Genomic DNA, 25,760 nt, shown 5'->3' with positions numbered 1-25,760 from the left:
CACAATAATACATATTAGTAAATGTTTCAATTTCAGCTTAATCTCTTTATAATTTCATATTCAATTTTATAATAATATGGCATATAATAGATATATTAAATCATATGAAATAGCTTTACTTAAAATATATTAACATTGAGAATTTTAAGAATTAAGTTAATAATATTTTTTAAAAAGTTATTTGTTTAATTTTAAGTTAATTTTTATTTTGACAGTGATTTACATTAAAATTTATAGTTGGTTTTTCAATAAAATAAATATTAAAAAAAAAAAAAAATATTGGGGACCTATACTATCATTATGTTAATTTTTTTTTCAGAACCAAGATAAATGGAAAAATCCTACACCGATAACAATGAATAATATTCAACAAGGCCCAGTGCAATTAAAGAACTCTCAGACTAATCAGCAGCAGTACATTAATCAGGCAATAGCCTCATCTGTCGGTACTTTGGCCATTAATCCTTCTGTTATTGGAAGTCATCCAGCACATTTGACCACAAACATGGTCCACACACAGTTGGCACCATTACAAAACCATACATTGGGTAATAATTTAACAATACAGAACAATACTATGATGCTCCCACCTCTCCAAGGCATACAAAATGCTCCTCAACTAGGACAACAAGGTCTATACGATATACATCAGCATCCTGGGAACCCAATACAGGCTATGAATGGCATTGGCAAAAGTGCTGAACATCTTATGTACTTAAGCCAAGCAGGTATGCTTGCACCTGGGACAAATCAGTTTCTACAACAAGGACAAAACCAATTGGGACTAACACCAGTTGCTACTATAAGAAATCAGGTGAGTTTTATTTTTAAAATATATTTTTGGGTTTAAGATTGATGACATATAGATAATCTTTCTTTAAATTAAAAATAAAATAAATAATAATAATATCTTTACTTAAAAGTGTAATGTGAGTACATATGTAAATCATTGTTGGTGTTTTTGCTAGCCATAAAATAATAAATTTATATGCAGCTATTTAGTTAGGTTTTTGGGTTCTTTTCATAGAATTATAAGTATTTCACAATAATGATAAATATATCAAGTACCTTATGTGTACTAATTTGTGTACAAAACTAAATAGACCTTTTGAATTTAATTCTGTGCTACTGAATTTTGCCTAGAAAATAAACCTTTGGTAAAACATTAATGTCAAATCTCACCATGTACTGATATTTTCTAAATTGGTACAGTATCATTAATACTTAAGATGGGATTAAGTATTTATTTATTTATTTATTGCCATACAAAAACTACCCTATCAATTTTGATTGGTGTTGCTACAAAATGAACTACAATAAGCAATAACAACACAAGATTTTTTTCAACTATTCTCTATGTATTATATGTATTTTCTGTTGTTGTGCACTTAAATTGTTTCATATTATTGTGTATTATACTTCTTTAATATTTACCCATGTTAAGGGGGAGGTGCAAGAAGTATGTCCCTATACTTTTTAGGGGCCATTGTAAATCTATAAATAGCTATCAAATTTTTACATTAAACTGTTTATGTTATTTTTACAGTAAATTTTATCCTTTTGCTCAATTATGGTTCTTATTTTTTTTGGATTTTGCACATAATATAACAGAAAGAAAGTCAAATGGGAAAGCTAATTAAATAAATGACAATCTCCTTCTTTCTTTTGTCTGCAATTGCATTATTACTTAGGCTGGATTGTAGTAAATTATTCAAATGAAAAAATAATAATACTTAATACAATCACATGTTGTGTGAAGGATGGGCACTCACAAAAGCCATATACCAGTGCACTACATACAATATATGATGTGTTAATTATAGTTAAATCAGAAAAACAAATTTATGCATACTTTCGTCAGTTGATACTACACTTTAATATTTTTTATTACTAGTAATCCAGCATAGTACTATATTTTTAATTTTCTGACAGCTTTCGGCCATGTTGGCTATTATCTAGGGAGTATCGCAGGGCATATTTTTATAGTAAACAATTGTGCAAAGACAAGTGTATGCTTTATTCCAACTCTTATAATACATGACAATGGGACATATAGACATCCTTAACAAATTGAAAGAGCTGACACAAAATCCAATGGCTTTACTTGCTTTCAAGACATGGGAGAACAAAATGATTTGGCTTTAATTATTGCATTATATTATTCAAAGATTTTGCAATTCTGCAAATGTTTTACATATTTTGCCAGCTGAACACATGAATATTAACCAAGATAACCATAGACAGGCAAGCATTATTGTATAAATGTGTTCATCTCCTTCTCAATTCATCTCATGCTCAGTGGTCAAGGAATGCATTTTTAGGAAATCTGCCAGTTTTTGATAAAAATCTCATAATTTTCTCAATAAAAGGTAACTAAAATACAATATAAATAATAATAATAAATACTAAAATGTGACTTATGTTTTATTGCCAACATTTCTTGTACTCATTACTGTGAAGTCATCAGAAAATAGAATATCTGAATTATTAACTACTGTTGGGTACTTTTACATAAATGAGGAGAAGCAGTGTTTTCAAATGGCATCCCATTTGTGATGTAGTTTTAGATATTTGCAAAAGTTTATTTAAGTTATGTATTTACTATTTTCTAATGTATATCTGAGATATTATTCCTTAAATATGCAATTTGTGTATTAAAACTTCTGTTTCAACATGATTAAAGCCTTCACCGTGTCTATCTAGTTGTGGTGATAAATACTCTTTTTTGTTTTGTTACTTTAATGATAATTTGGTCAGGTACAAAGTATTGTAAAAGTATCACAAATTGAAAACGCGAAGTCGAATTTGCCGTCCCATTGGAATATAATAGCGGGTTTGTGCACATTCTTGTGCACTATAATATGGCTGGCTAGTTGGCTAGTTTCCCCTGGGAACGGCCGCCATAGTCAAAATCGGTCAGCGGGATATCTTCATCAGTGGAATGTAGTATATGTAAAAAGACGTTATGTAAAATGGGTTAACTACTTGACTGACAATACTCTTTTTTATTGTGTAATTTGGTGGCAGGACTTTATAAAAGCCCGACTGGGAAAAGCAATACTTGTGGTGTTCCGTTTTGAATGGTGAGTGAGCTTTTCTTTTTCTTTTTTCTCGTTGGAAAAATGCGTTACGCGTTTCCCCCACGTGATGGAAAGTGGGAGGGGGTGTTTGGGACTCCCCGGAGCCCTGGACGCCGAGTGCACCTAGGTACGGCGGGCTTACCCACTAAAAAACAAGCGGTACCCTCTCCGTCTTTCGGCGGGCGCCACGGGATCGCTTACGCATGCTACCGTGACGCCCTGACGGTCGGCCCGCCTATGCGGGTCTCCAACACCTAGAGGGGGTTCTCGGAGTCCTGAGACCCCTCCTAGTCCCTGCAACGCCTATTAAGGCGGAGGGAGAAGGTGCGCGTAGCGCTTTTTCCTCCTCCCCATCGTCGTCGTCTTCGGCGGAGCGGGTTTGCAGCGGGATCCTCTTCCCGCTCCTGCTCCCGCCCCGCGGCTTCCTTCTGCGACATCACGTTTTCGCAGAAGGAGCGCATCTCCGACCAGCACATCTCGCTACCGAACATTTCGATGACGATGCCCAAAGTCGCTGCTAGGGTGTGGTGCGCCGTGTCGACTGGCGCACCACACTCGTGGCAGGAGGGTGACACCTCCCGCCGCGCTATTCCGTGCAGGTACTTACCGAAGCACCCGTGCCCGGTAAGTACCTGTGTCATCCTGAAGGTGATTGTGCCCTTCTTCCTCTCGACCCAGCGACTCAAGTGGGGACGGATCGCCTCCACTGTCGCCGGGCCCGCCGTGGGTGACCCCAGGTCCTCCTCCCATCGGACGATCAGGGCTCGCTGGGCTAGAGCCCTGATCCGCCCGACTTCCGCCGAACCTGGACGGTCGCCGCGGTTCCTCACCTCGACCCGGAACCGGTACACTTCCGCGAGCACCTCCGCCTGGAATTCCCAGGGCGGATCGCCCGCGAGAAGTGTCGCCGCTGTCCACGACACCGTACGGTACCCTCTGATGCCTTTTATACAGCGCCAATGTCTATTGTCGAATGTAACCACTTACCATTAGGTGCCCCATTTGCCCATACCTATTACATAATATATACAATACATCGCATAAACTTGTACTGACCTTTGAATGATCCACATCAAATAACTTATTTTGGAAGAAAACAGTGAACGTAAATGAGAATGGTTATAAGTAAATAGCTATTCCCTGCGACATCGTCCTCATATACTTTTTGTTTTCTGCAGACCTTGTATGTAAAGTTTCAATACGATCAAATCATTGATCTCGATGAGTTTTCAAACAAACATACAAAGTTACTCTAAGCAGTCTTATTTATTTTATATATCATAAGCTTTAAAGTACAAGTAACTATTGTGATCGTTATTTTCCACTTATTAGACAAAACTAACTTAACTGTTTCAGTATATTCAATGCATGCAAAATTGTTTAAAAGTTTAATCATGATTTATTACTATTTACACAATTAATAAATAGACAATTTACATGTGTATGCAAACATTTAGTGTCAAATCCTTAGACCTAGGATATTACAGGTTTCGAAGGGACAGTTACAGACACATTACAAGCAGTCTATAGTAAACAGTCTTTCTTGCAGTTAGTAGCATGTTTTTCCTATCTGTGACTAATAAAAGACGATACTCAATAAACCAAATAATATTATATTGTTTCCGAGAAAACGTTCGTCATGCTTTTATACCGTTATGACATCCAATGTTTCGGCGATTTAATAATTGAGATAAATGAAATGTTTAGCATATTTTGTTAACCCCCAAGATCGACGATAATCTATTGTTTTTTTTTAACTGGAATAAACACCTTAAACATTACTACGAAGTAATAAAATAACAACGCCTATTCTGTATGTACTAATTTATATAGAGACTCAAATTGCTATTTTTTGTGAATATTAAATAATATTCATCAAATTATTTTTAATCTTCAACACAAAATCTAATATATACTTAATGTTATTAATATATTTTTTATTACATTAAGTTAATGAGTAAATTTGTTTGGATATTGAGGAATAAAAAACCTTACTAAAACGAATACAATTCAGCATAGTGGGCTTATATGTGAATTTAAATAAAAGCTTGTATAAATATTTTTACATCATATTAGATTTGTAATAATCATTTTATAACTACAACTTCTTTGGCACGCTATTATAATAAAACAAAAACCGATTTCAAAAATTTGTTTGATTGTACACTTCTTTAAATTAAAAACATAATACGTCCTTTCTTATGATTGGACAAATATTAATGGTCCATCCTAACTGTAATGTAGTAAACTATAATACCATTATGGCCATTAAATTTGCGAAGCAATAGCAATAGATGTTACCATGATATTGTATGCAGGGCATTAATTTCGAATATATTGGAAAGAATACAACGTCAAAACAGGGCTAACTACAAACGATACACTGTCACCACGTGGCTAAGAAACTCTAGTAAACACGATAAGTTATTAGGCCGTATTAGTAGTTTGTATTAATCCTCAACAACATAATCACTTGCTACTTAAAACAATGTAAAAAGTCCTTGCTTCGGATTCACGTTTTATAATATCTGCTGGGCCATCTCGAGGTCGTGATTAAAATTAAGCTTTACGATTTCGTTTTTTTTTAATTACGTACTCTCACGTAGTAAATTAAAAAGATTTTGTAATATTATTTCATTAATAACAAAATTAAACAACACTTGTTGTTTCTAATCAAACCTGATTCGAATCTTACAATGGCTCTTACCTAAAATAAACATTTAAATATTATAACTGTTTTACAAATATTAGATATTATATTTATAAGATTAAGCAAAAGCCTAACTACAATAACATATAAACTTACAATTTTTAGTACTAAATACTAGTTAGATTTCTGTGTAATCGAAAGGAGTCTCTTTCACGTAGTCATCACGATGTTACGTTCAATACTCGATGTAATACGTAATTAATTCTTATTATACATGTAATATTCTAACGTATATTATGAATGTGATGGTTAGTTAATTTGTTTGTTTGTTACTCTTTCACGTATTAAATACACAACATATCATCATGAAATTATATATGTATAAAACGTTGTAAGGTAAAGAAGAGAACATATGGTAACTAACACCTGCCTCTCCCCCACACACGCGGCCGTAGCTGTGGCTGGATTCTAGTTTATTATTAAGCTGGAGATTTATTTTGGGTGAAGAATTGTTTAAAGTATAAGTTTGAATTAAAATTAAATATGTTTTGTGTAAAGTAGGCCATATATTGAGGAAGGTTACACGATACATAACCTCACACTAACTCCTTCACACCAAGGAGCAGAGCAGTGACCTTATGGTAAACTGAATGAAACAGATACTCATTTTCTATCTTCTTCTTTATTTATATTATATATATTATACTTAGATATTAAAATGCAGATGGGGTGTCATTATAGTGAACATTATAGTGAAGCAACAAAACGGAATTTGATTTCGCATTTGATTGTGATTTTTCATTACTTTTGTTGCTTCACAAAATTTTTCCATTATATTTAATTTATATTTATATATTGAAATAATATTTATTTGTGTGAAAATTACTGAACGTATCGGTAGGAGACTGAACAGTAGACGCAGAATCGTCCGTAGATAGTTATAGACTACTACTTTTTTAAATTCTGTTCCATCCGCCCCCTTTTGTTTATTTAATGCCCGGTGAGGCGGAAACGGTCGAATAACATAAAATGCATGTAAAACCGCGGCAGACGGCTAATAGTATTTATATATATTTATTAGATTAGATTATAATGCATAGAACTTATCAGCTTTATGTACAAACGTTATTCAGTGGGTAATTAGTTAAACACTGATTTCTCCCTTTCCGTCAGCCATGATTTTGCATCCGAAAGAAGAAGACACCGAAATATGTAATGTTAGTTACATCCCATATAAAAAAATTATAGATGAAGAATTTTTTTTATTACATATATATAAGAAACACTTTTTTAACCATATTTGACTAGCTAATAATTCTCAATATTTTACTATTTGTAAAAATTAATTCGGTAATTATTACGGTATTATAGAAGAACCAAAATATTTCTAACGTTTTACTAACGTCTTATTCTTGATTTTACCTTTATCAATTTAAATAAAATTATTAGCTGATTTTAATCTGCAATATTAGCCCATATGTATTTTATGCCCTTGCATTATAAAAATGTTGCCAATGTCATTACGATCAACAACACATAAAATAATAATAATGACTAATACAATAATTATCTAAAAAAATTATATAATATTATTAACTTTGTTTAAAACGGTATATTATAAAACGAATTAAAGTGTAAAAAAGTTCTAGGCAAGCACAACAAAAATAATCGTAAAACGCCGATTTGAATTCTTAGCGTTGTGTTTTGCGCCATCTGTTAAACATTTCGAGAAGCCTCACTTCGTCCGACGCTCCCGTACTCGGGAAGTTAACGCAGGCGCTGTGGTCGGCGTATGTCCTTTGTTCGAAACAAGTCAACATTGTACTTTTGAGTTTAGCTCTTCCAGTTTTATTTTGCTGTTTATAAAAGTTTTAGTGTAAGAAATGTGTTATTTTATCTTGGTTTTAGTGTAAATATCATACAGAAACTAGTGATCGATGTTAAGTGTGTTCTATAATACGATAAGCTTTCATTGTGGTACATGAGCGAGCTTTAGGTGGTTTGTACGCATGAAACCTTTGAGTGACTTTTTTTTCGAACCTAATGTTAAGGATATGGGCCCCGACATGGTGAGTTTATATGTTTAGTACTCTAGTTTATTGTATAAAAAGTTCCTTTTATGTCATGAAATGATGAAATTCTTCCCTTTTCTACGCAACAGGTCGGTTTTTGTTTTGTTTACTTGTCACCGGCGTCCGCCATTTCTAGCTCGTAATAATTATATTCACCGGTGTACAAACTAACACAAACACTAATACAACGGTTCTGAAAATACTAAGTCATCATTATATCATATTACATTCTGTTGAACTTTTAAAAGCAAGTGTCGTTCCCCAGTCGTATTTTATCAAAATTACTTGTAATATTTTTATTATCAAAGGACTTGATCCCTTGTTCTCAGGTCAAGGAACATGCAACAGAGATCAAATGATTTAATTAAAATGTATAAATATATTGGCCAAATCGATTTAGTAAAACATATAAAATAAATTACTACTTAAATAACTTTGTAAAGGTTAGGATCACACAATTGCAAAGACATTCGTTAGTAATATTTTTGTAATGCAGACTAAACAAACTTTCAATCTTCATGTAGCAAGCAAATCAATTAGACTTTTTTATCTTTATAATTTATTTCAAAATTAAAGCCAATTAATTATGCTTAAAAGCATAGTAAAGTAAAAACCTATTAATAATTGTTCTTTTTTCATAATTGATAAATAATCTATATGTTTCTGCTATAAATCAGCATGATTTAAATTGACAAATGTAAAAAATTATTTAAAATTAATAATTGGAAAATCCATAATTATTTTTATTCAAATCAAATGAAATCACTATAGTCAGTCAAATTTATTATTATTCTGAAATTGTTGTTGTTGAATTTTTTTTTCATTAGAAGTTTAGTGAAATCAATAGTGATGACAAATGTTTTATGTGAATAATTCCAAAAAAATATTCTTATTCTAAATTAATCTCAGCTATGTATTATGAAACATTATAATGGGGTTAAAATTAGTATGTCTAACATAACATTGTGTACAAGGGAACTTAAATAACCTCAAAGATACAATTATATCCTTTTTCCTCTTAACTGTTTATGTATTTATCCCCTTTATCAGTGTTGTTGTTGACAAGTTTTTAATATTTTTCATACCAAAATAAGGAGGATTAACTAGAATATCACTTAATTATAACCTATTTTTTATCCTTTCTTTTTGAACTGATGGTATTCTATATTAATTTTTCACCAAAGTTACAGTTCAATATGTTTGTTTAAAAAGTATATTAGTTTTTTTTAAAAGCTTAATACAGGTGCTTATTATATTTAACATGTTGGTTCTACCATGTTTTACAAAATACTAGTTCGCAAAACTTCAAATTTGTTACACATTTTATATTTTCAGTTAATTTGGATAAGATATGTTTAGCTTTATTTGTTGTTGAAATTAGGCTAAATATATCTGCGAATTATATTTACTATATACTACATTGGTAATTGTAATTTTATAAACCTCAAAATAATCTTATAATATATAGCTTCTATATAATCTTGCAAATGTTTATTGCCTTCGGAGCTGTGTCAGCAACTACCTCGGTTTTGAAATTAATTGTTGATAAAATTATTTAAAATAAATCTTTCTTCTCTCTGAATAGGATTATAGAATTTACCTTCGTAATATAGTAAAAAATACCATAATTTTGAAAAAAGTGTCTTGCGGAATAAAATATTTATTAAGATAGAAAAAGGTTAAGGGGTCTGAGATGTGAATTATTGCCTAGGGTACAAGATTTATCCAGTTCTGTTTGTATTGATTGCTTTTATTTTAATATGTTTAAACTATAATTTGAAGTGTAAAATGTACATAATTGTTGTTAACTATTATTACTAATAGCTAAACATATTCTTAATGAAGACCATATTTATAGTTTTTGAGAATTGTTTAATATTTTCTAGGATATAATGTACCAACATACTAATGCTTACTAAGACTTCTCATATGTTTTCTCTGAGAAACATATTAGTATAGTTATTTTTTTGCCTTTATACCGTATTTATAGACTTAATAAATATGCATAATATGGGCCTGCCTTAATTTTTTTCTACATTTATTAATAAATTCTAATCACTTTTGAAATTAAAGTTTGCTTTAATTGTATAAGCTTGTTTGCAGTGAGTTTAGCGATTATGATATTTTATGTATCACTGTTTGCATTAAAGGTTCTCAATTGGAAAAAGAATTGCAATAAGTGCCAAATTATGCATTTTAATAATTTTCATTATTTATTTATTTTTTTCAACAATTTATGTATCTTAAAAGCACAACAAATTTTTGTGTTAAATTGTATTTCTATGAAATTGATTTTTTTTCTGAAATTTGAAATTGCTTAAATAATATTGGTTTTTTAATATCTATATTATTATTGTTGGGAGTTATACAATGTCGATTAGCTCATGCTAAATAGATATAAAATTGTGTTGTTTTTTTTTAGATTGCACCTGCTGCAAAAAAATTGTGGGACAAGGGCCCCGGTGCTGGAGGTGATAGCAAAGGTCCCCCGCATCTTCCTCCGTTGCAACTAAATCCAGAACAAATGTGGCGAGATCCCACTTGGTCCGCTCAAGGTTTATTTTTTTTTCACTCATTTTATAAATATAACAAAGAATATATTTGATATGGGAGAACAACTACAATTATATCTACTCGTTTAAAATTGTATATCATAAATCAGCAGTGGAACACAACGTGGGAGTTCCGATGATGGGTACGCGGCGCGGGGTCGCCTTCCTCGGAGGCGACGCCAGCAGCATCCTCTCCCCGCGCGACTCCGCCGGCCTCGGCGTTAAGATGGTCGAGTACGTGCTGCGTGGATCACCCACAGGTACTACTAAGCATATTATATCGACTGATATTTGTTTTTTTTTTTTTGATTTGAAGCACCTATTAAATTTGATAACTCCTACTATTGAAACTTAAAAAAGTGAGAAGAACGTTTTAATTAAATACTAGTCGAGATATAAGAGAGGCGTAATCGTAACAAAAATGGTATCACGCAGAGGGTGGCGGAGTGGCAGGCGGCGGCGAGAAGGTGGCGGGCGTGGTGTCGGGGCTGCGCGGCATGGTGCTGGAGGAGCGCGCCGACGACAAGGCGGGCTCGCCCTTCGACAAGGACCTGCACGAGATGCACGACCACGCGCCCATGCCCAACGGGCTACACAACGGACAGGAGGACGACAAGGCTTTCAAGTAAACATATTCGTGTAGTTAACGATATTTTGTTGCCATTTTTCATTCGTTGCTAACATCAATGAGAAGTTGTCCCCATAGAAAAGAACTAGTGCGGAGACGCGGGCCGACACTTAAAATATTAATTAAACCTACAGCGAGTGATCGAACAGGTCGCTCGCGAACAACAATAAAGGCAGATCGAATTCTCGCGATAACCAGTTTGGACGAGCGGCCGGGCCGCGGCGCGAGTGTTGCGAGCCACCAATAAGCGCGCGAAGGCGAAATTGGAGCGTCGCTGGCGGTCGCCGGCGGGCAATAACCGCGCACTAGTCGTGGCCTCCGTCAATGCCACGCGCGGGGAGCGATCCCCGCTCTAATCTTTTATCATTTTGTTGATGTTAATGTATGATTCATCGTTTCGGCTGATTTTCTTAGATAGTGTCGTTGTTAAACTTTTATTGATTGTCAGTTCTTAATTAATTGCGGGAACAAATTTATTCGTCGTGTGATATATATCACTTACTTTTATATTATAGTCTACTAAAATAAACACGAAAGAAGAACAACATGAATTCGTTAAAGTTGCTGATGAATAAAGCTTATCGTGCTACTTGAATCATTTTTTTTATGTGATTCTAATTAGACTTCTTATTATAATATTATATTATTCAAATGTTTGTCTCGTAAACCATAGGTATAGTCACTAAAAATACCTATAGACGAAGATTGTTCTATACAAAAATATGTGAAATAAGTATAGGTAGCTAGAATTTAAAAATGGGTAATTTATGAGTAGGGTTCTTTTTTTTATAGAAAAGGTATTTCTCACCGCCCATAGAAATTGGCGCTGTATATGACTGTAAATGACTCTTTACTTTGCCAATGCGCCACCAACCTTGAGAACTTAGAGGTTATATACCTTGTGCCTGTTGTTACACTGGCTCACTTAACATTCAAACCGACTTTTGAATTCATTTAAAATTTTGAGCTTCTTAAAATGTTTCGATAAGAATTTTTTACCTATAATAAACTGCCAAATTTACATACGGTAACAAAAATACTGCCATCATAATCTGCATCATTATATAATAATAAAATCTCATGAAAAAAACTGAATATAAACAGCCTGTGCCTGCTTTAGAACGTTCTCACTGACCGGCGCGTTACATTGCAGTCGCACGCCGGGCTCGCGGCAGCCGTCGCCCGCGGAGGAGGAGGGCGGCGCGGGCGCGGGCGGCGTGGTGGGCGTCAACGCGGGCGTGGGCGGCGTGGTGGGCGCCGTGCGCAACGGAGACGCGGCCGCCTTCCCGCTGCTGCCGCCGCACGCGCTGCCCGCGCCGCAGCCGCAGCCGCTGCACCACATGCCGCATCTGCAGCATCCGCAGGTACTGAACGCGTCTGCATTGCGTTTATTTGTGCTTCGTAGCATGGCGCGAACATGATCCTTTGATGTTTTGCAAGAAACTATTAAATAAAAACATTACTAGTATTGTGCGTTCAATGTGTCTTATACACTGTAAAATCTACATTTTCGTCTGTAAATCTTAAGAATATGAATATTATTATTATTTTTAAGTAATGTGACAAAATTTATTCTAAAACGTCGTTATGAAACTACTAAAGCTATGTGAAATTTGGCAATAAATAATATTAACAAGCAACTACCAGTCACAATGTTACTGAAGAGAATTACTCTGGCAACATACCACAGAAAACTAAATATGAAACCTTGAAAAGTCACAAATTCAAGTGAAAGAAAACCTTCCAGTGATACTAAATTGATGCTCTTAATAATATTTAATAATTAAATATATTCTTTGTTATGATAGAAGCATTATTTGTAATTTATGTAATTCAATTGTATTAATAGAGTTTCATCTAGAATGAAAGAGAGTTTCAGCATGAGAGTCATCCAATTTTAATAAAAATGTTTAATATCACATACAGTTCAAGCCTGTAAATTTCCCACTGCTGGGCTAAGGCCTACTCTCATTTTTGTTGAGAAGAGAAGAACCTTTCGTATATCAAGTTATTATAATATATGTATTTTCAGCACCATCCTGGAATGCTTGGTGTTGCACCACTTCAAGGATTACCGCATCCGCAGCACCCACAAATACATCCCGGTAAGCATTGCTTAAATGTATTTATTCTAGTAGAAAAAAAAAAACAAAAATGTTTCAGTGCCTCAATCAAAAGACTCGGCAAACTCGGCTCTGGTAGCTGAAATACTGAGCTGCTAGTAAGAGTAGCCAATCGGCTGCATCTAGCAGACCTACCTAGGCATCTAGTTGACCCACCTAGATACATAGCTGATTTACTATTGGCTTCAGTTAAACAAAGTGGTTGGGAAGACGATAACAATTATAATAGTTTACGTAAATTATCATCTGCCTTATAAAAACCTTTAGCAAAAAGATATTAGAATAATTATCTTTTCAAGATAAATGAATATTCTGAGAAACAAAAGTGTTTCCGGTTGTTACAAGTGTTCTGATATTATGATATCCGCAGTAGCCACGCACATTTTGTCTCACTATGGCTCATACGTAATGCCGCAGCTATAAAATTAACCTAGTACGTAATAGTATAGTCATAATATCGTTGACTAGTGTTAGGCAGCCATAACAAAACCACTGTAATTGATATTTAAAATTAAAGCATCCAGTCATAATTAATAGACTATGTATTTAAGGTGAGAAAAATTAATTCTTCTTTTTGATGTGAATTTTTTAAAACATCTAAGATATGATATAAATAACAATAAATATTCCATGAATGAGTTAGGAATTAAATCCACTTCTTAAAACATACTACATAAGTTTGTGTCATGTATAACAAGTGAAACCACAGATTACTTGTACTAGTCCCTTTGTATGTGAACTATCTAATAAATCTTAAATATTTCAGGAATGACACTTAACGACTCAATGAATCAACACATCGAACTCGTTTTGCAAATGGAACAGCATCCACAATTTGATAACAACAGCTTTGCTAGCACACAACAGGTCAGATTCTTTATAGGTTACAATTTATTTAAAATTTGGTCATCTTAATATAAAGAACCTTCAATTGCGAAAATGTTATTTCTGTTATTTTCTTATTCGACTTTGGGTATTTTGTTTATGGTTAATAATTGTTAGTTTGTTTTGCTTCACAATTAGGTGCATTTAAAACTTATTATATATGAAATCAGAGTTGCACTAAATGTAACTTTTTTGCAGTACGCGGGTGGCGTGGGCGGCGTGGGTGGTGTGGGCGGAGTGGGCGGAGTGGGAGGCGTGGGCGGCGTGGGCGTGGGCGCGGTGGGCGGCGCCAGCAGCGGCGTGGGCGGCGCCGGCCTCGTCAACGGAGCCTCCGTCGTGCAGCCGGCGCCCGACTCGCAGCACCACCAGCCCTTCGAGCTGCAGGTCAGTGAAACGCTGTACAACTAGCGACTTTCAAATTAGCTTTTACGTTGTATTGTAGAAGTTCTCTTTCGACTTTTATCAAATATGCATTATCCCTTTCGGAGTACTGTTGCTTTTTTAAAGCGCTTTCGGCATATAGGTTCTCCCTTTCTCAGGTATCCCGTTTCCCAGTACAAAGCACTTAATTTAACATCAAATGCGATACTACTATATTTTTTTAGAGTAATTTAATTTTAATGGGATCTCAACATCAAACTACGCTTTCACTGCTTTTAAGTAAGGTTGGACTATCATCGAATCTTTCAATGGAATTATTATTTTTATCGACATGTGATCTCAGTCACGAAGCTGTTTCATTAAATATTATACTTGTCATCAAAAGACAACAGTGCACATCTTAGGTCTCCTTACATATGAAATTGGCTATGTGAAATTTGTATGGGAGGAATATAAAGTCAATTTTTTTTTTGTAAACTAATTAATCAAAATATGCACCGTTGTTACCTATGCACTTTTGCCATTTCATAGATAATTCATTGATCCCTTTACAAAAAAAAAAAACAATGGTGGGGAGAATCAATAAACTCTTTGAAGGCGATTTGGCTGCCGAATCGGAGTTGATTTTTTTTTCCTTGTAAGAAATTATCCAAATTCCGGAAAAAATGTCCATGGAGTACGGTGGATATCGCAGATATTCCAATTGTATTGTATTGTAATCTAACTTAGTGGTTGTTTGTTGTGCAGTGTGTGTTGTCGTGGAGCAGCAGTGCCCTAGAGCGATTGACCAATCTCGGTTGCTTAGCAGCTAGTTCTTCCTTCATGGTTTGCAGTTACTGAAAATAAATATCTGCCGTAATCCTTTGGCCAGATTTTAGAAAGCTGTAGTGAACGACACCGGCGCTAGTCCACCAAACACTTATCAAACAGTATTTTTTTCCGAGTCAAGTTTCGTTTAGGGCAGGATTGGGCTGGGTCTCCAGGTTCAGCCATTGCGACGAGCGCTTCCGGTTACTACGGTTATCCACTTTTCATCACAAGTAATGATTCATTACTTATTGTGTCTCATTACTTATTCTTAATTATTGTGTCGGTTAAGCAAAGTAACAGCAGTCGACGCGTGTTTGCAAGTTCGATTCACTCAATTCATGGGGTACCCATCGTTCAATTTTTTTTATTTTTTCGATTTGTTTCAAGTGGATTTATAGTTTTATCACTTAAATCGAAGCCTGCAGCTGTCTCTGAAGTGCTTTGTGATGGATCTGCTTCCACAATAGCATTTAATTCTTCATTTTCTCCGGCTGTCCACGGGGTTGTTTCTGAAGTTCAAAATTTTCAGAACGAAAACGTTGAAACCAAAACGTACCGTGCTTTTGCGACACCAGCGCCGAACACATTATTAATCATTCGACTTGTTTCTGCAGGACTGGTACAACGGGAGAACTCGTACTCATAAATATACCGATATTTCATGTATGTAGGAGATATTTCAGATCAAAGTGGTCAGTATGACAAAACGCTAATTTCATATGTAAGGATCTAATACTTTACAACTCGCGTTATGCGCTAACAGATGCTTCCACAACGGTCGGGTATGCACGATTCTTACTCGTGTGTTCATGAATTTTCGATACAATTATATCATTAAGATTATATTTTATTTAAAGAAATCCATTACTAGCTTTATAATGAAAGAACCCACCGCACACTGAATCTGTGACTACTTAGTGTTTCAGGAAACAAGTATCTAATCATTCGTCCTATTCCACTTATACTGACGTATTGTGCGAATCATAACTTTTTATTCAAATATTGATTTATTAAATCTATAAGTGTGCTAAGTTTTCATTTATTATTTCGTGTTTGGGCGTAAATAAGAATATCTTTAAAAAACTTTGTGCTATGAAGCAACCGTCAATTAGGAAAACATCACGAAAACTGTGCCTAGCAGTGAAAAGTTTATAGACTGTTAAATTTAAATCACATATATAGGATATGTTCCGATCTTCTTCTCCAGAACAATATTCCAGCTTGATTATTACAGTATTCCAATGACGTCTAGTAATTATAAATCTGTACCGACGACTGATATCGAATAAATATTAATCAACACAACTTAGAACTTCGTGTACTCAGGGCCGGATCTACCATATGGCTTTTTGGGCTTCAGCCCAGTCAAGTCAAAGTCAAAAATATACTATAATGCGAACGAATCCATAACGTTATTAAATTAAACAGATCGTATGGTTTGCCCTGCGAGTCCTGCGAGTCCTACAATTAATCAAACCCATTCAATTAATTGAATTCAAGTCTACGTTCAGATATGTCTTAGGTGGGCCCCTAAGTAGTGTTAGCCCAGGGCCGCTTAACTTACGGTCCGGCATATATTTCAAAAAATAATAATTTAGTATTCACAGACTTAAACTATATAATTGCATAAGTATTTATTCGATTAACGATGTAGTTTTGTAGATATAACATGAAGTTTGAAGATTAATACTGTACATTTTGCCTGGTTTTCAGTTCGTTATTCTCAAAAATTATATAGAATATTTTTTTATCAAAACATTCTAGAGAAGGCAATCTGCTCGTTTATGTAGTGTTCACAGAAATAATTTACAAATCATTTTTATAGGTGATACGGCATTCAATTTATACTGAAATATATACATTTTCCAAAAATGCATTTAAAACAAAAAAATGGCAAGTATCAGTAGTGTTTATTGGGGATTTTTTCTAAACATTCTATTAAAAAGATACTAAACTTTCGTACAGTATTCTTTATTTGAGTATCTGATAAATATTTGACTCACAATCCCTTTAAAAAATGTCGTGAAAATGGATTACCCGGCTCTTATCGATAAGGGCTCTTACATATATTTGTATATATTTAGTTGTCTACAGAATGACTTACAACGTGCACAGTTTTTTTGTGTATAGATGTATATACCATCGGGGACATTTTTGAAGACTTTTTAAGGTGTACAATACCGTAGTACACTATATTTATCTATCTCGTAGGGTTCAAACAGCGTTTGCAATGTAAGCGCAAAAAATGTGTTTATTACCTACCACTTCAGATACCTCTAAAATGATCAGTTTTTCTCTACTATATTGTACATGTATTATACATATAAACATTTCTCTTGAATCAATGTAACTATTAAAAAACACCGCATCAAAATTCGTTGGGTAATTTTAAAGATCTAAGCATACATAGGGACAGACAGTGGTAAGCGACTTTGTTTTATACTATGTAATAATGATGAGGTGCGTAAAGGGCGTGCGGTTAGTATATAAAATTTTGGTGATTGTAGGCGGTCTCTTAAGATATCAAATTAAATAATTACTGATAAAATGTTCAATTGCTGGGTAAAAGCATCTCTCAAATAAGGAGAGGTAATTTTGTGATAACGTAGACACGATTTTTATTGCTCAAATTTAAACTCGCAACAATCGGTTAAGACCTTGAATCTGGACATCCCGATACGCCATCTTGGTACTATTGTTTAATAAAATTGATTCAATACATTTAAAATTATTCCATACAAAACGCCTAAATAAAAATAACGAAACGATTTACTATTGTTGATAACAACCGTAATTTCTATTTTCTAATATCAGTAACATATTAATTGCTTTACAATTTGATCTATTGTGTTTGAAACAATAAAAGCTATTATATAGAGTCGCACAAAAGAGTTTATCAAAATTAATGTTCCACCAAGGGTCATTAATAACGTCATTACGTTGACTGTCCGTTGTAATTGTCTTCGCGAAGTATGTCTACGTAGGGAAAAATGCGTTTTCTATTTCTTGTTTCTTTTAGTCCTTATTTTGCATTTTCACACTTAAATGTGTCATTTTTTCATTAATTGAGATGTTATGTTTAAACGAAATTTATATAAACGCCATAACATCTTTACTGATGAAGTCATACAAATATATTATTAAAATTTGAATTACCGGTATTAGTCAAATAATCCCTTTTATTTAACTTTTTTGATGATTGTAAATGCCGTCAGTTTTATTATTGTAAAGCGCAATAAATGGAGAGATTTTTCATTACATAATCATAATAGTACCACATAATTACCTCTAAATTTTGGGTAACCTGCATGCATGTGCCGGACGTGAATGTATCAACAATCCGCACTACAGCAGCATGGTGAAAAAAGCTTCATACAAAAATACATTACAAAAAGGGTTGTAGCTGTTACTACTTTATAGTTCTATCATTCCAATGAAATAATCAAATGTCATATGTATTTAGACTATTATATTAGTATAAACGAATTTTAGTTTATTCTCATCTGGATTCACGAATCGAATATTTCATCAAATGACATATCATATACATATATATCATATCGAATATTTCATATCGAATATTTCATCAAATACATATCATATAAAAATAAATATGTATAATAACTATTTACTTGTGATACCCTATGGTATTGCCATTAGTGCAGGGGGTGCCCCACCCTAACGTCAGCTATTTTACCGCCAAATATAAATACTTTGTATTGTTGTGTTCTGGGTTTTTGGTGAGCGAGACACCGTTGCAGGCATATGGGACACACATCTTATATCTCATGATTGGCGAATAGCGGCGCATTGACGGTTTGCATATACTTGTTGCAGTGCCAGTGCAACAGGCGAAAGTTTGCACGTCTGCCTTTGGTAATAACTAATGTTGGTTTAACGATATCTTTTTAGTTTTATTTTAGGTTAAAGCTAAGGGAGCCCTTGTATTAGTAATTATTCGCCTTTTCTACTTGTTGTATTTTGGATTTTTTAAAAGCAAATTAATGAAAACGATGCAGTAGGTTAAAATAACAGGTGAATAATCGAGAGTGCTTGCCATAACAGTTATCCTAACCTTTTCTATACTGTCATGGCAAGGAATTACGTGCTTACGTCCTTGCTTACGTTAAGTTTTATATTTAAAAACTTCATTTTTTTTTATACCTTATGGGCGTATGTTTAAAGTATTTATGACTATGAAATATTTGTTTTTTGCCTACACTACACTACACTACACTTATAATAGTATAAGTATAGTATATAATTTGAATGATTGCCTTAGCCATGTTATCGGCTCTGAACTTCGTGAGAGACTTTTACACTTGACATGATGTTGATGATTTTCATATCTGTACATGATTACTGTAGATGGTTTTGCCATATTTATTTATTTATTTATAAAAAATATTGGATAGAGTATATTGGGATGACTTGGAATACCACCATTATTGTATTCGGTTGGATTAATTTTTAATATTTTCGCATTAATATATAGTTATGTTTTTTTTTAAATTTAAAATACAAGTATATTTGTTGTAAATTATATAAATATAATTGGCCTGTCCACATCTACACGTCACGACGTCGTTAATGTGGAAACGTGCCATGCTACGTTGCCGCGTCGTGCTAGTGCACGGTACGGCAACGTCGCCGTGGGACGGCTCATCACGTCGTAGTATAGATGTTTTTGTGTCTCAATGTGTACTTAAACGATATTGACTTTTAATATGTTGCCGGAACCTCGAGAAAAAGTTTTTTTTTTTATTTACATACTAATTGTCGCCCTCGGCTTCGCTCGAGCTTTAAAGGGTTGGTTGTCATGTATTAGGCAAATAAAGTAGCCTTTGTTCTTCCTTGGATTTCAAGTTTGCTTCATACCAAATTCGGTTCATCGGTTTGGTAGTGAAGGAGCGACAGACAGACAGAGTTATGAATGTATAGATATATACTGTATTTTTGAACCAGACATAATTAATAACAATATACTAATATAATTTCAAAAAGTCATCTAACGCTATCGAATACTCATACTCGCCTATAATACCACTGCAATAAAATTCTCAATCATTAGATATTCTTTAATATCATATTAAAAGTTTCTTGCTTAATCAGAGAAAACTATTAAACATTTACTGTTTAATAGTTATTGCTTATTTTTCACCATATAACTAATCCGGCTTTTATTATTTTATAAGTTTTGTAATGCTCATTATTACTTGTTAGGCAATCATAACAAGAAAAGTGTATAAACATGTTCTGAATTAGGTTTCATTGACGTACATATTGTTTTAAGTGTGCCAGTGACATCATTTTGAGAGATGTAATAAAGCCAATCGCGCAAAAGTGAATGTCATATTTGTAATAAAACACGAGGACCGACTGTTGTAGAAAATCTGTACCCTCTCAAAGGTTGAGGTGTTTCAACATGACATTGAAGAAATTCTATGGTTGCCGAAGCATAACCGAAAATGACGGAGCGGATATTGCGCAAAAGGGATAAAATTTGGTCACGCATGTAGGTCTATAGCTCAAAAGTTGAAAGGATGAAATTAAATTAATATTTTTTTTCTTTTTTTTCATTCTTTCAAGTTCTCAATCCTTAGTTAAAATATATTTGGATGGTTGCATGGGGTATCCGAATAAAATACAGATACATTTTAAGTGGTAAAAATGTTATTTTACTTCTCGTACATATTCTCTAATGTTATGTATGTTCATAATAATATTACGGATTTTTTAAGAAAATTTTATTGTCAACATTGGTACAAGGAAGAAACACAAACCATTTAACGTTACTTGACTGACTCAATAAATTAAAACTATAATCTATAAACAAACACTATTATTACATTTTATTAAATAAGATACATCAATAAAACGTAACCAATAATAGTTTCTGATATTACATTAATAAAAATATTAAAGCTAATAATTAATTTTAGTATGCCAGTGAAACGTGCAATAATGTAAACGAAAACGGAAATGACTATCCCTTTATTAAATTGAAAATTGTAAACAATGGCAAAATCACACGAAAAATCCTGCGAGTCTCTTTCGTCGTTTAGTCTCAGGTTAATGTTTATTGTTAATTGGAACAATGTTCGTTTTTTAGCATTGTATACATTTTATTTTAATTTGTAAAACGATTATAAATCCTCTTACTGTCTTGAGCTTACAAGTCTACTCTAAATTTCAATTGGAAATACAAAATTCGTTGCGTTCCCGTTAGTTATATTATATGTAACAAAGACCTCAGTGAAAGGCAAAAGCTGGGCTGTAGTAATCGTAAACCTACTTTCTTTATGTTGGCAACCATATAAATGAATCCTTAATTCGTAATTGAATTTGATTGACTATATAACTGGTCTTTTTAATGTAGCTGATGTGTTGTTTACCTTTGGGTGAAATAAAAATGAGACATTTACTCAGAGACGCCAGAATTTGTTATAGAAATTTATATAAAGGATAAAAGAGTTTGTGAGTCACGGTCGAACGACCGATTGGATTGAATATGTTTAAAATAACTCATACGATACTCTAATATTACAATAAGAACGTGGTATTATTTAATTCACGCCGAGCGACAGGTTTATAAAATCTACTTAGTATTAAATACATAGTGCAAATCAATTATTTCAATTTCCCAACAATTCCATAATAAAGAACATGATTATACTGTTATGACCACAAGAAGTTTTAATATCGTATGTGAATAGCGGAAAAGAGTTTTAATGAAATTCCAACTTTAATTCGTTCAAATTACTCGCAATTATTTTTTAATTCCTTAAAAAAATACTTAATACGTTTTGTCTTAATGGATTTTAAATAGCTCTCGATTTATTTAACATCTTGTAAATGTTGTAAATCTTGTAAATGTTTAAGTCAATAAATATATGTTTTTTAATTGTTATACTTTTATTGTTTGTTGCAATTTTGAATGACACAAACGATTGTATAAATAAAGTATCTCTCTACGCATGGTTGGAGCCATGAATACTGCGGCTAGTGACGAGTAATTATTGTTATGTAGCATGCCGGTTAGAGATGTAACATTAACGTAACACATGTAATCAAGTTCGTTGACGCGAACCACTCGTACGTGTATGTTTTCGCACAATGTGGTGAGGTGGCGAGGTGGCGTTACCGTTAGCGTTATGTAGAAGCCCGCGTGTGCCTCTTACGAGCGTCTATCTCCGGCGTGTTCTCACGACGCGCGTCGACTAGGAAGCAATAAAGCTACACCCTAACTGCACATATCATTACCGATTGTAACGGCACTCGTCTGTGATAAAATCTGTGAGGTTCGGGACCACATCCACTGTCGTAACACAATGATGCCTCAATAACGCCTTATCGAATTGCACCTTCGAACATCCGCGAGGCTACATTTTTATAATATACTTTTTCTTTACTGCCATCATTGTATAGTTTTCTCTCAAATGGCAAAAATAAATATATCATTTTAGCGATATGAGTCGTTCTATTAGGGCAAGATTAGAGATTGCATATATTTAACTTTATAATTGTTTTTTAAGGATAATTAGAAATTAAACAACAACGATGTCAGTTGCCGTGAAAACTAAATACCTTAATGGGCATTTAGTGTGGTTTTTGCCAAAACCCAAGACTGATCTCTGCGTATTCCTCATAAATTCAGAATTGACAACCATTTAAAATATATATAGTTGTTAACAAACTATTATAAATAAATGAACACACGACAATAGTTAGATTTGAATCACATAATATTAAGTCGTTCACGCGAAAGTAAACAAACTAGGTATATTGTACCTTTTTATCATTCTTCTTTTTGAAACGTGAGAACTAAGAAATCGTGGCAAAATAACGAGTAGGTAAACTATAGTGTAGTAGCGTATCCGCGTTTCGATGTTATTAAATGGCAATTAATACCGTTTTATTTGAATGAATACGTAAAATAAATCTAATATAAATAAATAAATATATATATGAATATTTCTTTAAAAATGTGGATAAAAAAATGGACAAATATAAATCTTCTCTGATGATATTTTACAAGTAGATTAATAAGGATAATCTCTGCTTCCGCGTTCTTTATTTGCACTTTCGGGTTTATTGTCGATAAGCGTAGGCCGCTAAAACGGATTTATGCATGGAAGTCTATAATTTAAAGTAGTTATAAACAGAATACTAACGCAAGTTTTTTGGCATTATTTGCTTTTCTTAGTTTATTTACTGCCTGCCTGCAGGGGAGATTTATTTAGACGGAGCTTACAAAGCTCCTACGTAATACGAAATCAAATGTCTGGTGTAGTATTTTTTCATTGATTATTATTTATTACAAACTTGCTGGTGTGGCTTCTGTATTTCTATGTTTATTTTTACTCTGTTAACATGTAATTTATAACTACAAGTAGATCGCATTTACAAAAAAGTATAGGATATATTACTGACGCCTAAATCTAAATTAAACTTTGCTTATGATTGCTGCTACATTATAAAAAGTTTTGAGAATGAGTAATTGCTTATAATGATTTTTATCGCAAGCAATTTAATTGTTTTTATTTACCAAGGCGCTTTCATACAAGTAAATATGAGTGAGACTATTAAAGCACGTTCACCCTCCTGAACAAGAAATGTTCTCTTCCATATAAAAAAAAATATTACCACAATTTATATGTTTATTCGCTGATTTTGATGTTTAGTGTAGACTAGGATTTACTAAATAATCGTTTTGTTTTTATTATGTTATAATTTTATGAAACTTAATTCAATTAAAGTAATTTAATAAATAAATGTAGAATAAAAAACATAATTAATTTATAAAAGTCATATTTGATTTAACGTTTTACTACGGAATTCTAAATATTCGATAGAATGATATGTTAAGCATTTCGATGTCAGTCTGATAACGGCTGAATATAAAACCTTCTTTTACCCAACATTATGGTGAACAAGCGACCAAAAAATAATAAGAGGTTAACGAACTTAAAACAATATGTCGCTTCGCTACCTGCAACTTGCTCTAATTCACCACCCGTGTGAAAATTCCACATATATACTGAGAATAAGTTCAGGCTAAAAAAAAAGTTTTTATTGTTGTATCTAATGCGCCATTGTTGATTCTGATTTCTAGAGGCACTTATAAAACATGTCAGCGTTATAAATAACGATTCATGATTTAACGAAACAGGAATAGTAGATATATTAAAACGGTTGGATAAGATTTCTCTTGTAAAACCATTCATAGAGCTTCTCATTAAATTACGAGCAGTCATATCACTTGAACGGTAATTATGGCAGTGTTATTTCTTAATTTAAGCATATCTATACATAATTAACGGACGTTCACTTGACTATTCATTACTGGCAATTAATTCCCGCGGGTTGCGCTCCGCGGCGCTGAGATCGACCTCGTGGGAAATTAAACTGTGCGCGGCCCGTCTTCTGCCGCCTCCGCCTCCGTCTCTCGCCTCGCCGGCCTCACCGCCCCTTACTCACATATGAACACTTTCTCTTGCGAATTTTCTCATTTTTCTACGTGCACTTTGCAACAGTGCTTGCAAGAATGTGTAATATGTGCACCGCGTACAAAGATACTTTGTTTGTCGAGAAAAAACGCATTGTTTCCCAAATTAATTACCTGTCGTGGGGTCCCCCTTTGTCTTTCTCAGTCGCCAGCGCTTGGCGCTGTTTATTAAATAATCAAGTAGGTATTGAAATTAGCCTGCGGCTTGCCGGAGGTCCACGTGAGTGGCGCATTAAATATGTAACCGTAATCAGTATTGTACTCTTAACGTACCTCTACTAAAGTCGAGCAACATGATAGAAAAAAAATGTTTCTGTTGATTTATTACATTTTATTTTCTGGTAAAATATTGAGGAAAAAAATGAAACTTTAACATGATACATTTAAAGGTTCATTTTCTTATCTTATTCGATTTATAATCGTTATCGCAGTCACCATCTAACACTACTGATTGTAGCGACGCTTTCTTTCTTTCGCCTTAACGGAAGGAGCATACAGGCGAATGTTGCAATGAACCGAACGGTTACCGTGAATCGGATCGAATTAACTCAGCCGCGCCCGATTGCGCTGCCACGCATCAATGGTCGCGGAGAAATTGAAGTGGGGGCGTTACAAACGACTCGCAAAACTTACTCCTTAATTGCTTCACTGCCGTTAAACAATAAAATTCAAGTTATCATAATATCGTTTAACAACAGATCCTAGGTTGTCCTAGGATATACAAATGAACTGCAATAGATCAAGATTGTTTGGAAGGAGTTGCACGAACTGCCAAGGCTTTTTATTTTTATAAGATTACATCCGCTTTAACAATCCGCCTCGATGACCTTCTTCGTTCACTCTTAAATCTGTTCAGTTTTATAGCATATTTAAATCTGAACCGTCTCCACTTTATAACTATACAAACATGATTTATTCATTCAGTTGTTTCATCCCATTTTCAAAATAGTGTTATTCAAAGCCATGTTAAATTAACTTGAATATACGACGTAAGACAATGCTCTGTAATAAAGCCGTATTTGTACCGACACGTCAATGTTATGCAATAGTATCGACAGTGCAATATCGAAG

General features: G+C 33.7%; 1 protein-coding gene across 1 annotated transcript in view; it reads left to right on the top strand.

The window, feature by feature from the left end:
• The window catches only part of LOC125075568 (pumilio homolog 2), a 65,668-nt gene that overhangs the window by 891 nt on the left and 39,017 nt on the right, over positions 1-25,760 (top strand). Inside the window, exons 3-10 of the mRNA XM_047687282.1 lie at positions 320-814; positions 10,225-10,357; positions 10,465-10,614; positions 10,790-10,979; positions 12,136-12,346; positions 13,015-13,087; positions 13,872-13,972; positions 14,189-14,374. Of these exons, the coding sequence (XP_047543238.1) occupies positions 320-814; positions 10,225-10,357; positions 10,465-10,614; positions 10,790-10,979; positions 12,136-12,346; positions 13,015-13,087; positions 13,872-13,972; positions 14,189-14,374 (1,539 nt within the window). The remainder of the gene's footprint in view (positions 1-319; positions 815-10,224; positions 10,358-10,464; positions 10,615-10,789; positions 10,980-12,135; positions 12,347-13,014; positions 13,088-13,871; positions 13,973-14,188; positions 14,375-25,760) is intronic.

Source organism: Vanessa atalanta, chromosome 2 (genome assembly GCF_905147765.1).
Source record: "Vanessa atalanta chromosome 2, ilVanAtal1.2, whole genome shotgun sequence".
Classification (NCBI taxonomy): Eukaryota; Metazoa; Arthropoda; class Insecta; order Lepidoptera; family Nymphalidae; genus Vanessa; species Vanessa atalanta.
The sequence above is the reverse complement of the archived record's forward strand: the minus strand, read 5'-3'. Positions and strand labels throughout refer to the sequence as shown.